At 36.7% G+C, this 14,951-nt stretch overlaps 1 protein-coding gene across 3 annotated transcripts in view; it reads right to left on the reverse strand.

Moving 5' to 3' along the window:
- Positions 1 to 14,541, reverse strand: part of LOC150108216 (pleckstrin homology domain-containing family A member 3-like) — a 141,293-nt gene extending 126,752 nt beyond the window's left edge. For all 3 annotated transcript variants that reach the window (XM_090415662.1, XM_090415663.1, XM_090415666.1), the window contains exons 1-2: positions 14,452 to 14,541; positions 13,244 to 13,705 (exon numbers count right to left, since the gene is read on the reverse strand). In XM_090415662.1, the coding sequence (XP_090271788.1) occupies positions 13,244 to 13,703 (460 nt within the window). In that variant the 5' untranslated portion in view covers positions 13,704 to 13,705; positions 14,452 to 14,541. The remainder of the gene's footprint in view (positions 1 to 13,243; positions 13,706 to 14,451) is intronic.
- Between the last annotated feature and the right edge of the window lie 410 nt (positions 14,542 to 14,951).

Genomic DNA, 14,951 nt, shown 5'->3' on the forward strand with positions numbered 1-14,951 from the left:
AGTTTGGGGGATGGTCAAAGATAAAGTTTACAAGACTAAGCAAAGAAGTCTTAAAGAATTGAAAGAAAAAATTACAGCAGAATTTGAGGAGTTAAAAAATGATCATGAGTTGAGAAGAAGAATTTGCCACTCTAAGAGGTACCAACTCTGTTTAGGGGAAGAAGGAATCCATTTTTAAAGATTTGATTTAACTTAATTATTAATTTACTTGCTGTATACTTTATTTAGTTGAAAATATTTACATTAATAAAATAATTAATGAAATATTACTGTGTTAATAAAATAATATTATGGTAAAGTAAGTTTTGGCCCATCCTGTGTATAAATATATATAATGTCTGTGTACATATAAATAATAAGATAAGAGGGTAGAAATTAAAACTAAAGACTGAGGAGTATCCTTAATTCCTGGCAGGGTACACCAACAGGAAAGATGTAATGAAAGCATTTTGATTATGGAAGTAATACAGTTTGGCACAAAAAACAAAAACAATACTGAATAAACTACAATGATATTATGGAGTAAATGGGTTTATTAAGAAAGAAATATATGCTCACACATGATGATATGTACATCCACAACTATTAGCAGAATCTTGGTCGAATAAAGCATTAACGATGGTAGATTAGGTGCTCGCAATGGGCACCTTGTCTTACAAGACAGGTTTTGTAGTGCATGCAAAGGTTCTCTGTCATCTTGGAAAACAAGGGTTGGGACATGCATGATGCTGGATATATTGTGCCATTTGATTACTTAGTTCATCAAGGTTTGAAGGCAGGTCATGGTGGAATACCCATTCCTTTAACATACCCCAAACAAAGGCATCAAGTGATGTGAGAACAAGCGAATGTGAAGGATACGGGAATTCTGTGAACCTCGAAATAAGCCTCTCAGGGAGTGTTCTGATAAATAGGCTCTAGAACAGTGTTTCTTAACCAGTGTTCCCAGGAACACGTGTTCCATGAACTGGTTACCAGTGTTCTGCCGGTGAAAGATATCACATGACATAGTTCTGAGTGTAACTGGCTACTCTGAATAAAAATGTCGAGGTAATTATTTCCGTTATAACAGAAAATTAACAATATTGGAAGAAAAGATTTCAAATTACTTTCCTTTCTTAAATACACAAAATTATGACTGGATACGAAACCCACTTGGCCCAGTTAATACATCGAGTTGTGAATTTTCGTTACCTTGTCAATGGATTACTCTAAAAATGAAATTTCTGAAATAACTCTTGAGGAATTTTGCATTTTTGTCCAAGCTGAATATCCAGCTCTCTCCACAAGAGCATTGACAATTTTGTTACAGTTTTCAACATCATATTGGTGTGAGCTTGGTTTCTCAATATTAACCCATATAAAAACTAAAAACCGGGAAAGACTTACTAATATAGACAAAGAGTTGAGGATAGCTATATTACATATTAGACCTTCATTAAAATAAGTTCCATTTTTATACAAGGCAAGTCCATGCATATTTTTATTGTTAGTTTTTTGACCCTAATGCTTTTGGTGTTCCCCAAATTTTTCTCATAATCAGAAGTGTTCTGTGACTTTGAAAAGGTTAAAAACCATTGCTCTAGAACCATGTGATGTGTGACAGGTTGTTCCATCCTGTTGGAATACCTGTGCATGAAATGGAATGTTTTTTGCACAACACACATCCTATGCAAATCCTGGGTGAATGGAACCAACACATTCTCGATGTAGCATTTGCTTTTCAAGATCACGGTTACGCCACCTCTTCTATGAAGTATGGCTCAATTAAGACAACTGATCAAGGCAATGATGACACTATTGCTTGGGGCATGCTTACGGAAATGACTAACAAACTACTCACAAACAAGTCATAGGCTTGGACCATTTGCTCTACTAACTCCGTATGAATGAAAATAATGCTCAACGATTCAAGAAAATCTTCTCATGATGAGGATAGTGAGTGGTCACCCAGTACCTACAACCTTCTGTACATCAATAATAACTAAATCATTTCCTCTCTTTACTATAAGGTTAAACTTGTTCCCCTCCATGTGGGGCACCTGTTCGTGGTGGAGGGGGGACCTCCCAGTGATGGCACTGGCCCTTTTCATTCTTCCTCTTTTTCTTTGCTTTTCTTACCATATTCTTTGCTCTACTTCTCCTGAGTCTTTTTCACTATCCTTTTTCTAGACCACCATCACTGGGATCCAACGCCCTGCCGTCGTGTTTGCCGTAAGACCCATGGACATCCGGAAAGGGGATCCTGGTAGTCCTGCACTACTTTGGCCCCTGCTTCGGCACAAGACAGGTGGTCCTGGATGGCCCAGCGAGGATCAATCGGCTAGTGGGCTTGCCTGCAAGGATCGCAGTAAATCTCTCACCCCATGATCTGGGGTCGGGATCCTAGACCTGCTGCAGTGCCAGTATAGCGTCCAGGGTAGACTTGGCGTTCCACTCCTGAGCGCAGTCTTTGCTTGCCGGGTAGTGGGCGTCCATGTGTGGCTCCGTGGTGGGTGGGGAAGTTCTGGTGGTGAATTAAAAATTCCTTAAATATGAATTCTTCATTCTCAAATGTTTCAGGGACCCCTAACAATGTCCCAACCAAGTACTGATAATATAGACACATATGGAAACAGAAGTAAGAAACGAAAGATATCGGATACTAACATAAATGTACCAACCTTTTTAATCATTCATGCAACAGGTGAAAAACCAATTGGGAAAATGTCACCCTTCTTTATCCAAAAAGATTTAGAAGGACTGGCAGGACCTCCCAAAACTGTCAAGAAATTGCGTTCTGTGATATCGTCGTGGAAACAATGTGCAAACAACATTCCGAGAAACTACTGAGAGAGCAACGACAATGGGTGGAATACAAATTGCAATAACACCTTACAGAACACTCAATTCCAGTAGAGGAGTGATATCAGAATGGATCCTTGAGGTTCCTGATGAGGAGATATGTTCAGAGCTTAAAGATCAAGGAGTGATAGGTGTGAGGTGCATCCTTATATGCAGGGATGGTCGCCTGGTCTCAACCAAGAACATCATCCTTACTTTTGATACACCTAGGCCTCCGACATCTGTAAAAGCAAGGTATCTCAGCTGTCCTGTTAGAATGTAAATCCTTAAACCGCTGAGATGCTTTAAATGTCAAAGATATGGACAAGCCCAAACTGCCTATTGTGGTTCTACTACTTGTACTCGATGTGGTAGTAAAGAACATGAAAATAAGTCTTGCTGTGAAAAAAAAGCTAAATGTGTCAACTGTCAGGGAGATCATCCAACATACTCTCGTGCATGTCAGAAATGGAAAGATGAAAAAGAGATACAAAAAATTAAAACAGAACAAATCATAACATATCAGGATGCAAAAAGAAAGCTAGCCACAATTACACCTGTTCTACGATCCTCTTATTATGAAAAAGTAACAATTAAAAAAGTGCCAACAGCAACTCAAATATGTATGTCTATTCCACCATTTGATAATTTCACCATATCTGAACTTTACGATCACAAGTGCTTCTCTGTTGAGTGCATTAATCACAAGACCTATGGCCTTACTCCAGAGAAAACTTCAAAAATGGTCCCATTCAATGAAAACTCATCTGTAAAAAAAAAAAATGGTGCAGACCTCACTCAAAGATAAACCACCAGACACTCTGACAGAAAAAATGGATACCTCGATACCCACTGAAAGCAAACTAAGCATACCAACTGACCCTAACACATTTGATGTTTTGAACACTCTACCAGAGGAAGAGATGGACACTGGCCGTCCATACTTCCCTAAAACAGTGAATAAATATAAATCTGACAAAGGCGAGCCCTCAACCTCTCGAAAACCAGACAAGTCAATAAAATCAAAACAATAGGAAAATTTTTACAATGGAACTGTCGTGGGATCCGCCAGAATATTGAGGATATCAAGATGTTGTTGCAGAAACACAAACCTTTCTGTTTCTGTCTACAGGAAACTTACTTAAGACCCAATGAGGACCGTACCTTTAGGAATTTCACTGTTGTACGTAAGGATAGAACTGGAGATGGTCCTGCTCATGGAGGAGTAGCTATCCTAGTGGGCAGCCATACTCCTTTCCATCAGGTCCAACTTAATACTTCTCTGGAAGCAGTAGCTATTCGCTTCTCTGTGGGATTCCTTATTACAGTATGTTCAATTTATTTACCACCAAATGCTGAGTTAAATGAAATTGATCTTAATAACCTTATCTTGCAACTGCCTGAACCCATATTTTTGATATGTGACTAACGGTCACAATACTCTATAGTGTAGTGCCAACACTAATAGACGAGGTCAAATCATTGAAAAAATTCTTGATAATAATAACCTTTCCCTCCTAAATAATAAACTCAATACTTTCTTCCATATGCCTACCTGCGCATATTCTGCAATTGATCTTACAATCTGTTCCCATTCCATTCTTCCACTGCTCATGTGGAACATTGAAGAGAACATATATGGAAGTGATCACTTTCCTGTTCTTTGTACAATGTCTTCACAGGAACCATGTTCACCCACATGGATACCTATATGGAAAAGGCAGCTGGAGTAGATGATATTCGACCAGAAATGCTGAAGTATGGTGGTATAAAAGTCTTACAGTGGCTGCACTGCATAGTTCAGAAAGCCTGGACGGAGGGACGAATTTCCGATGATTTGAGTAGAGCTCTAATGGTACCTCATACATAAAAAAGGGAAATAAAACTGAATGTGAGAATTACAGAGGTATTTCCCTACTGAGTGTTCCTGGCAAGATCAATGCAAGTATACTTGAGAAACGGTTGAGAAAAATTGTGGAAGAAAAGCTGGGTGAAGAACAAGCTGCATTCAGGCCAAATAAAGGCTATCAGGATCACATCTTCACTTTACGACAAATAGTCGAGAAAGCATAGGAATATAACAAAGATCTGTATTTAAATTTTATCGATTTGGAAAAGGCATATGACAAGGTGCCAAGAGAAAAGCTATTCAATACACTACAGTTATATGGTGTCAATGGGGCATTATATCAAGCAATACTTAGTCTTTATTTGAGTTGTAAGTCAGCAGTTAGAATTGAAGGAAGTACAGGAAGATGGTTTAATGTTAAATCTGGTGTGAGACAAGGATGTACATTATCCCCCCTCTGTTATTCATTATCTATATGGATCACATTATGAAGGAAAGTGGTATTAAACATGATATCAAAATTGGAGATGTTAATGTCAGCTCTTTGGTTTATGCGGATGATGTTATACTTCTAAATAAATCCACTGCAAGTCTGCAAGATTCTCTGACTAAATTGAATAACTGTTGTAATAGATATGGTATGAAGGTCAGCAATAAAAAGACAAAGACAATGAAAATAGGCAGAATCATTGAAAATGTCAACTGTGTTGTGAATGGAGAACCTGTGGAACAAGTAAAACATTTCAGCTACTTAGGCACGATTTTTAGTGAAGATGGTTAAATTAAATATAGAATTAGACAACAGAATCAGCAAAGCTGGTATGGTGGGAAGTCAATTGAATAAATTCATATGGAATAAGAGAGAAATTAGTCGGAACACTCAATTAGCTGTATACAAGACAGTGTTCAAACCAGTTTTAACTTATGGATCTGAGAGCTGGGTCAGAAGTAAAACACTTGACCAAAGACTAGAGACTGCAGATATGAGAGTCCTGAGAAAGATTATATGAGTGAACAGATGGCATCAATGGCAATATCATATTAAAAACGAGGATATTAGGAAAGAACTTGATATTGTCAACATCCAGGAATGCATTAGCAGAGCTAATCTCAGATGGTATGGTCACTTAAACAGAATGGGCAAAGAAAGATTAGCAAAACAAGTGTTCTCTGCCAGGTTGGCAGCAAAACGACCCAGAGGAAGACCAAGATATAGGCAGATTGATATGGTACAAAGTGCCTTAGACGATAGAAATATAAGATCTGATAATGTTGGAGTCTTGACAAGTAACAGACTGATTTGGAGGAAAATTGTAGATAGGAAGTTAGTACTGATATAATTTTTTTCATGTAGTACTATCATATCCTGTACACTCCTTAAGGATACATGGCAGGAATTTGATGATGATATTATTCATTAGGTTAAATCTGACCAATTATGTATTACCATGGGCCTTGATCTTGTATCACCCTGCTGTAATTTTGTTAATATGTAAATACCATAATGCTAAACTTTAATTTTATGCATCAATGCTGTATAATAATTCCTTTCTGACTCTTTTAAGTATTATATAATAATGTTTGTTGTAATCTTACTAGATGTATACACTGCTTTCCTTGACTTGTTTTGTATATACATATGTTAACCTATAGTTATCTATTTATGTTTTGCTGAAACCTCTGCAGTAATTTTATTTATATGTAGAATCTGCATCACTTAACATACATTTTGTGTATGCATCTTACCTATTTGTGTACTTTCCAGTAATTCTGTTTATATATATTCTAAATTCTGTTTCTACTGCATTGCTAAATTTAATTTTCATCCATGCATATTGTATAATAATCCCTTTTTGCCTATTTTTGTACTGCTATAAGGGCATCTATTATAATTTTACATATATGTAGATACTGCATTCCTTGGCTTAGTGTTGTATATATTATGTATCAACTTATATTGTTAACTATTTTTGCACTAGTGTAATAACCTCTGACCTTGTGTGTTGCTGCCCTCTGCAGCAGTTCTGTTTACCTAGATGCTGCTCTGTGAAACTAGATTCTTGTATAGACATATTGTTTTTAAATTTTGTTGCTAATGTTGTAACCTTTAGTATGGCACAGTATGACCTTTGTAGTTTTTGTGCCAAATAAACTATTAACCAAACCAAACCAAATCTAAACTTGCTCAATCCAATGTTAGTTCTATAGTGGATTTCTACTGCTGTTATCCATTCTTTACCCTATTAACTCTCACTACTGTACTGTCTTCTGACACGTACTCCGTTGCATTCAATAATAGCAATGAGCAACGCAAGCCAAAGTTTCTATTATCTGATGAGAACTGCATAACAACTCTCGTCACCACTTCTTTCTCAAGTTGTATGAGCTTGAGTCTGCAGAGCAATGATTCTTGTCTTAACTAACTCTATATATCCAAATCAAAGCAGGATGTGAGTCCCATCTCTGATCCATTCCATTAATGCTGGGAGGGAACCAAGTTTAGACTCTTGTAATGCAGCTCTGTTGGCTGAATGTGCAGCATTAAAGCCTTCTCCTAGAGCATCTCCTTTGTTCAGCTGAGAAAGTTGAAACTGGTGTTCTTCCATCAAGTACCTATCCAGAGGTATGTTGATCATCATCATCCTTGATACATGAAGATGTTTGAATTTTTTTTCATTTGGTTAGACTATAATAAATTTAGTTTAATCCTTTATCCAAACAAAACTTTAGGCACAAACTTTGTTTGCTTACACTTGGATAAAGGATTAAACTAAATTTATTATAGTCTAACCAAGTGGGGAAAAAAAAACTTCCAACATCTTTCTCTAAATCCAGAGTAATTTAATAATGGGGTGAGACACCTTTTGGCAACTCGTATAGATAAATATGACTTCTCGATTACTTCCACCTTAGCACCACCACCACCTCTGGGTCTGGCTCCCACTGATGAGACCTCAATAAAGTTCGAAACCGGTCTGGGTAGTGGCCCTTCCCTTAATGCATAGCATTATATATGTCCGCAAGGAGATGTGCTTTGCATTATGGGAGATACTAAGACAAGTGATGACAGCTTAGCCCACCTTTACCACGAGTTGCCTCAGTCCTGAAGATATTTCAGGCACAAACTTTGTTTACTTACACTTGGATAAAGTATTAAACTAAATTTATTATTGATACATGAAGTCCTAGATATAGCAAGACACAATTCTGAAGGTGAGAAGTAAATTTTCTTTAATCTGGATAAACGTAATCTAAGCACTAACATCACAACAAGGGAATCCCAAGACCTCCATAGTACAACAACACTGAAAAATACTAATGGCGCATTGCGAAGATGATGTAGCCAAGAATAGACTGCTGAGTGAACATCTACATCCGTCTGGGAAAGCACTGAGAGACTTTACCTAGGAATAACCTATAGCGGAGTCCAGAAAGAAGGAAGTAATTCAGAATGAAGAGCCACTGCTGAGATTTAAGGGGAAAATGGGGGAGAGGGCATTTCAGAGAGAAATTAATTAGAATGTTAGAACAATGCCATACAGGGAAAACTCAAAGAACACAATGTTCAATTTCTTGTCTTTACCTGATTGGACAAGAGAAAGCATACTCAACTTTGTCACAATGATGTTTAAGCCTTGAATTTGAAAGAATTCAACTACTTGATTGAGGAGTTCCTGCAAGCCTTCTCTAGACAGCATTTTTACTGTACCTATAATACAGTATACTGTAGGTAGAAAAAGGATTTTTTCATTATTTTATATATATTTTTTATGGTTTTTACATGACATGGAAACCCTACTGTAGAGAACAAATATGGAAATTCATTTCCCCACTAAAGACATTCCCAAACATCTATGCCCACAGCAGGAGTCAACCAATCAGCAGCCTGTTGGTTGAAGAGCGGGTACATTCATTCGACACTTATCCAACAGGCAAATGTGCCCACTCTTCAAGGTACTTCAAAAATTTTCAATAGATTCTAATGAATCTATTTTAATATGTGCACACTTAATGCTATTGAAAACTGAATTATGACAGGTACCTTGTATGTGGGGGGAGCCCCACCCACTCTCTTTTGGGTTTTTGGATTTGGATTTGGTTCGGCCACCTGAGTTTTCTTGGGGTACCAAGATGACTGAGCGGCTTTATATCCCTTTATATTAAGCCTATGCTTAATATAAAGGGATTATTATTTTATTATTTTTAAGATTTTATTTTTTTCATCAATATACATATTTCAGTATGCTTTTTGACCGACTAGGATGGCTCAGTTCACTATCCATTCCACTGTGAGCACAGATTTTTGTTAATGTCTAAGTTTAGTTGGTACATTAATTTTAATGCCCAGTGTGGAATGGGGCAGGACTAATATCCTGCTGTAAATCTCACGTGACTTGAAAAAAGTTCCATGTGTGATCTCCAGAGCACGGTTTCTTTTTAAAATTATCTAATGACAGATAAATGAAACCAACTGACCAATCAGTGAAAAAATATCATATAAAATAAAAACTATATTAATTGTTATTTATCAATAATAATGTCAATATGGATGTCATTTTGTTCATGATGTTGCATAATGCCTATCTTTCTTTATTATTTGATGTCTTGTGTAGAGGCTTAAGTGCTGTGAGGACATTATGTTGGAGGTTTAATGGATTTTTTACAACACTCAGAAAGAATTAAATTAGAATTTAATACTCCTATATTTCGTCCTAGTCACTAGGACATCTACGGGGATTACAAAAACAATTAATGTAACATGCACACAAAAACTTACAATACTAAGCCCAACCACGTGGGTGACACTAAAGTCCTATCTAGGTGGAGTGCCCTCTAAGGGCGGTAGTAGGTGGCCTGGAATGTAAGGTGGGACCTCTGGTGATGAGTGTTTCCCAAATCTTCGGAAGCTTAATGCAACCGTATTTGTTAAGATTTAGTTGGTTTCTGAGAGCTGCTGCTGCTTCTAAGAAAAGTCTCTCTTTCTTAAATTTGCTGTGGTGGAGCATGGTGGTTTTCTTCCATGATACTCTGTGGGTGGTGTCCAAAACATGGTCAGCCAAGCCTGAATGGCCATAGTTGTGTTTAACGATGTACGACGTGTTCCTCCAGGCGGATGGATGCTGATCTGCCTGTCTGTCCAAAGTACGCAAGCTTACAGGAACAGGGTACTTTGTAAACTCCAGGCAGAGAGAGAGGGGGGAACTGATCTTTCGTAGAACGGATAAGGGTAGCAAGTTTGCGGTAGGGCTTATATGCTGTGTGTAGGTTATACTTTTTTAGTATCTTGGCTATTTTTTCCGAAGTGCCTCGGATGTAGTATGGTGATGGCATTTTTAAATTCTTGTTGACGAGAGGGACGGGGAATGGGGGAGGAATTGATTATTTTTTTGATACTGTGTTCACTGTAGCCATTGGAGAGGAAAGTTCTGTGTATGTGGTTAAGCTCAGTAGTGAGGGCGGTTCCACTGGAACAAAGATTGTGGGCTCTCTTGGTAAGGGTTTTAATGATGCCATATTGTTGTGAGGGGAGGTGGTGGGAGAGTTTGTGAATGTATCTGCCTGTGTTTGTTGGTTTTCTGTATACAGTGAAGGCAAGTGTATCATTGGGCAGGCGCGTGACTAAGGTGTCTAGGAAGGGTAAACAATTGTTCTTTTCCTTTTCCATAGTAAACTGGATTCTTGGATGTAGGCTATTGAGATGAACGAGGAAGGAGTCTAACGTGTCTGGGCCATGAGGCCAAATGGAGAACACATCATCTACATATCTTAGCCAGATAGAAGGTTTGAGTGGGGCTGAATCTATGGCTCGTTTTGCGAAATCTTCCATATAGAAATTGGCAAGGGGGGTGTGAGAGGGGGGGGACCCATGGCGGTTCCTTCTATCTGCTTGTAGATTTTGTTATTCCAAGAGAAATACCCAGAGTTGATGGCAAAGGAAAAGAGATCTAAGATGTCAGAGGGGAAAATGTTTTCTAAGAGAGATAAAGTGTCAGTTAAGGGAATATTGGTAAACAAAGAGGAGATATCAAAGCTTATCAATATGTCTGTATTGTTCAAGGTTAAATTTTCTGCGAGGGGTTTAAAGTGGGTCGAGTTTTTTATATAGGAAGCTGAATTTCCGGTGAGGGGGGACAGAGAGTTGGCCAGCTGTTTAGACAGTCTGTAACAAGGTGCATTGGTGGCATCTACTATAGGTCTAAGTGGGGAATTGGGTTTGTGGATTTTTGGTAAACCGTATATTCGGGGGGGGGGGGGGGACGGGAGCGGAAAGGTTTAAGTTTTTTTGTGACGTCAGGGGGCCAGGAGGTTACTTTTTTAAGTAAGATTTTTAATTTCTTAACTTGTGTTTTTGTGGGGTCGTGTTCTAGCGGGATGTAGGTAGTACGATCGCGGAGGATAGTGTTCATTTTACAATTGTATTCGCTGGTATTAAGAACAACTGTGGCATTACCCTTATCCGCTCTGGTGATGACGATACTTTTTTCTTTGTGTAGTTTCTGGAGAGCCATGCGTTGGGCATAAGATAAGTTACTTTTTGGAGGCGAAGAGTGAGCGAGGATGTTGGCTACATCGAGTCTGATGTTGTTGGCTACCTCCGACGGTAAGCGACTGATCCCCCGTTCGACGTTAACCATTACATCGAGCACCGGCACTTCTTTCGGGGTGACGGCAAAATTACGTCCGAGGCCAAGGGCGCTGACAGCATCCTCGTTGAGCCTTTTGGAAGAGAGGTTAATTACTGTTTGGAGCGGTTGAATTTGTGGTTTGTCTTTAACCAGGTTGCTGTATTTCTTGACGTGTTTGTTTTTTATTTTTTGAAATTCTCTCTGTGCGGAAGTTTCCGAAATGTCAGAGAGAATCGACCAAAGTTCAGGGTTAAGAACGGTGGAGAGCTCTGTATGTAGGGAGCCAATGGCGACGTTCGTCACTGCGAGGGTGGCACGAGTAGAGGCGATTTGCTCACGTAGTAATGCTAGGCTGGCACATTTATATATACGGAGTGCTTTTTTGGAATGGAAATTGGTCTTCATTTTAACGCATTTCGGTATCACTCTTGTATCCCGACATCTTTTTAAAAAGGCCAGCCTATTTAGTTGTCTAGATAGTCGTAGTTTTGACTTACCGTATTGCTTGGATTTACGTGCTAAATCTTCTCCATGGATGATTAGAATTCTTGTGTAGAGGCTTAAGTGCTGTGAGGACATTATGTTGGAGGTTTAATGGATTTTTTACAACACTCAGGAGTATTAAATTCTAATTTAATTCTTTCTGAGTGTTGTAAAAAATCCATTAAACCTCCAACATAATAATTATTTGATGTATTAAATGCTATACATGCTTTGATCTGTATGTGGAAAAATTCATATGCTGACTATTACAAATTTTCCATGTTTGAGAGTATATATATCTGCAACACCATTAGTTATAAAATCTACTTAGTCTAGTAAAACATGTCTCACTGGATGTGTTATTTAGACCAAGTAACATTATGACCTTCATATCATTGCAGTTAAAAGATTTATACTTAAAGTATAACACTAAACATATAATACAATTTAAAAACTAACTGAGGGCAAAAAAAAAAAAAAAATCAGAACTCTAAAATGTGAAATTACAAATGTTAAAAATTCTAATGTGCTTTTTCAATTGGATTTTTTTAAAACATGAATCCCCTCAATGAAACACTTGTATCCTATAGTACATTACTATCATGGATAGTTCAGAAAATAAAAAAATAAATAAAAATCTAATTTAGAGAACAAACAAACCTTTTTTCAAACCACTTCTGATCTCCAATAAGCACAGTAATGGTCACACTGGGTGATGAAATTTATCATCCTCTAAAAGCATTCACAAAACATCTATATCCATGTGGAATTCGAATTTGATGGTTAGACAGCAGACATGCTTACCACTCAGTCAAAGCTTACCCAGTCAACTAATTAGATGATTAGTTTGAATGGCACCAAATGCAATAACTTTGCTGTGTAGTAATATCTTTCATCACCTGAATAACTGAACTATGAGCCATTTGTGGCCCTACATTTGTACAAACTATGCATTTAATGTCATATAATTGCACATCATTTTTACAGCTAGAAATGATCAGTTTAAAAATTGAAGCAACAACAGATTTTAGTAAAAATCCCGAATAATAAATTTCATACAATCAGAGCAGAGCTGTCATATGTACAGACAGAGAGAGAGATGGATAAAACAAAATAGCAGGTGCATATACATTGTTGAAAAGCACATTTAAAAAATTAACTGGTTTGACGAATTTCAATAACAGCACTATTTGGGCGAGTCAAGCAGTGTAGGCATAAAATATGAATTTATGCATAAGGCTTTATAAACAATTCTAAGGAATGGAATACTGTATTCTAAGATGCAGTTGTTAAACTAAGTTATTTTAAAGCATTGTTTTTATATTAATGAAGCACGTAGTTTATAGCAGAATGTTAAATGCATGTATCTATGTATAAATGCATTTTTTTTCCACACTTTAATAAAATCACATGAATGTTTATAAAAGGGATTAAGAATACTAAATACTGCTTGTAAACCTACCATTCCAATAATCTGTCCATTTCAATAGTATTCCTTCCATCTTGGGCATAAAAACTACAGATTTTGTTGAATGGCCTTCAAAAGAGTCTTTTGTTACTGAATTTTGTTGCACTGATTGACAGTCATGTTCTGGAACAGTTCTCTCTCGTTTATGTTCACCTTTTTTATCTTCTCCCTCCTGTTCTTGAAATGTTTCATCCTGCCTCTGCATTGTATCATGTTCACATTTTCTCATAGATTCTTCCCGACTTCGAACTGACTGATGTCTGCGTTCTCTTGGCCTATATTCTACATCATCATCTCTCTTTTTCCGCTTCCGCTGAGCATCTCTTGCACGCCTTTCTGTTAATGGTGTGCGCTTTCGTCTCTTTCTTTTGGTTATAGTTGACACTAATGATGTATTCTTATTTACACAAGTTATTTTTGTATCATCACTATGATCAACTGGATTGAGTTCCATATCTGGATAAAAATATAAAATAAAAATTCTGTTAAGAGATATGCTTAATTATCATTCTTTTAACACAAAATCTTATAATTCAATTAACACAAAAAAACACAAGGGACAAGTAATACTATTTATTTAAGGCGATATATTTCAGTCTGAATATTACAAGACATCATCAGTGGTGAAAATGGTAATTACTTTTAATTAGTTAATTGCAATTTGTCTAATGATGTCTACTTTGCAATTAATTATTGTCACCATTGATGATAGCCTGTAATATTCAGACTGAAATACATGGCTTAAATAAATAGTATTACTTATTCCTTGTGTTATTTTATTTTATTGTGTGTGTGTTAAATGAAGAAATGCTTAATTATCAAATAACAACAGTCATAAAACTTTAAATAGCGTAGTTGATCTTTACTCACGTTTCATCAAAATTCAAATTATAGAAATTTTCGTTTTAAAATAATTATCACAGTTTTACCCCTGGCTCAACAAATAATTGAAATTTTTGCTGAAAGGCGTTTGTTGAATACTATATGAAAGAGAGAAATCATAAAGAAATAGACTTGAGAGAAGGGATGAAAAAAATTATATCACAAACTAGACAAACAAGAAAATGCTTTTTTATTTTAAAAAAATAAAGCAATAACATTAAAAAAAAATCATTTGACGGCAATTGACAAAGTAAGAGGAACACTTGAATGTCACAAAATATAATCATAAAGCTGAATACAGAACACAGATATATCCCTACTCTGAAATATTCACTGTGCTATGCTTGTGGAAGAATTATGTCTTTTCATTACCAACTTGAACTCAACTATTCAATAAACATAATCAAAATCTACTTCTCGCAAAATGATCATTTTAATTTTAAGAACACCAAAAACACGATTTCGGCCGCACATGCACATAGTGGCAGGACACCTGGTGTTACAAATTAAATGTACCAAATAGAAAGCGTACAGAACTGTATTCTTTCAAACAGCTTTGATAGAGAATGCAAAAATAATAATATTATTATATTCTTCTCGTTCTACCTAGACCAACGTGACACCATAATAACTTCATAAGCTAAGGCTGCTGACGAAAGATTTCTTCTATTAGTAAAAAATAAAAATAAAAATAAAAAATAAATAAAATAAAAGTTCCTCTGGTCATAGACTAGAAAAACTTTTAAGAAGCTATTAATTTTAACCGATTCCAGAATTACTTGATATGTATATGACCAGTGACTAGGAATTTAGAAGAAAG

Source organism: Typopeltis vanoorti, chromosome 3 (genome assembly GCF_054136105.1).
Source record: "Typopeltis vanoorti isolate ZY-2024b chromosome 3, IOZ_Tvanoo_1.0, whole genome shotgun sequence".
NCBI lineage: Eukaryota > Metazoa > Arthropoda > Arachnida > Uropygi > Thelyphonidae > Typopeltis > Typopeltis vanoorti.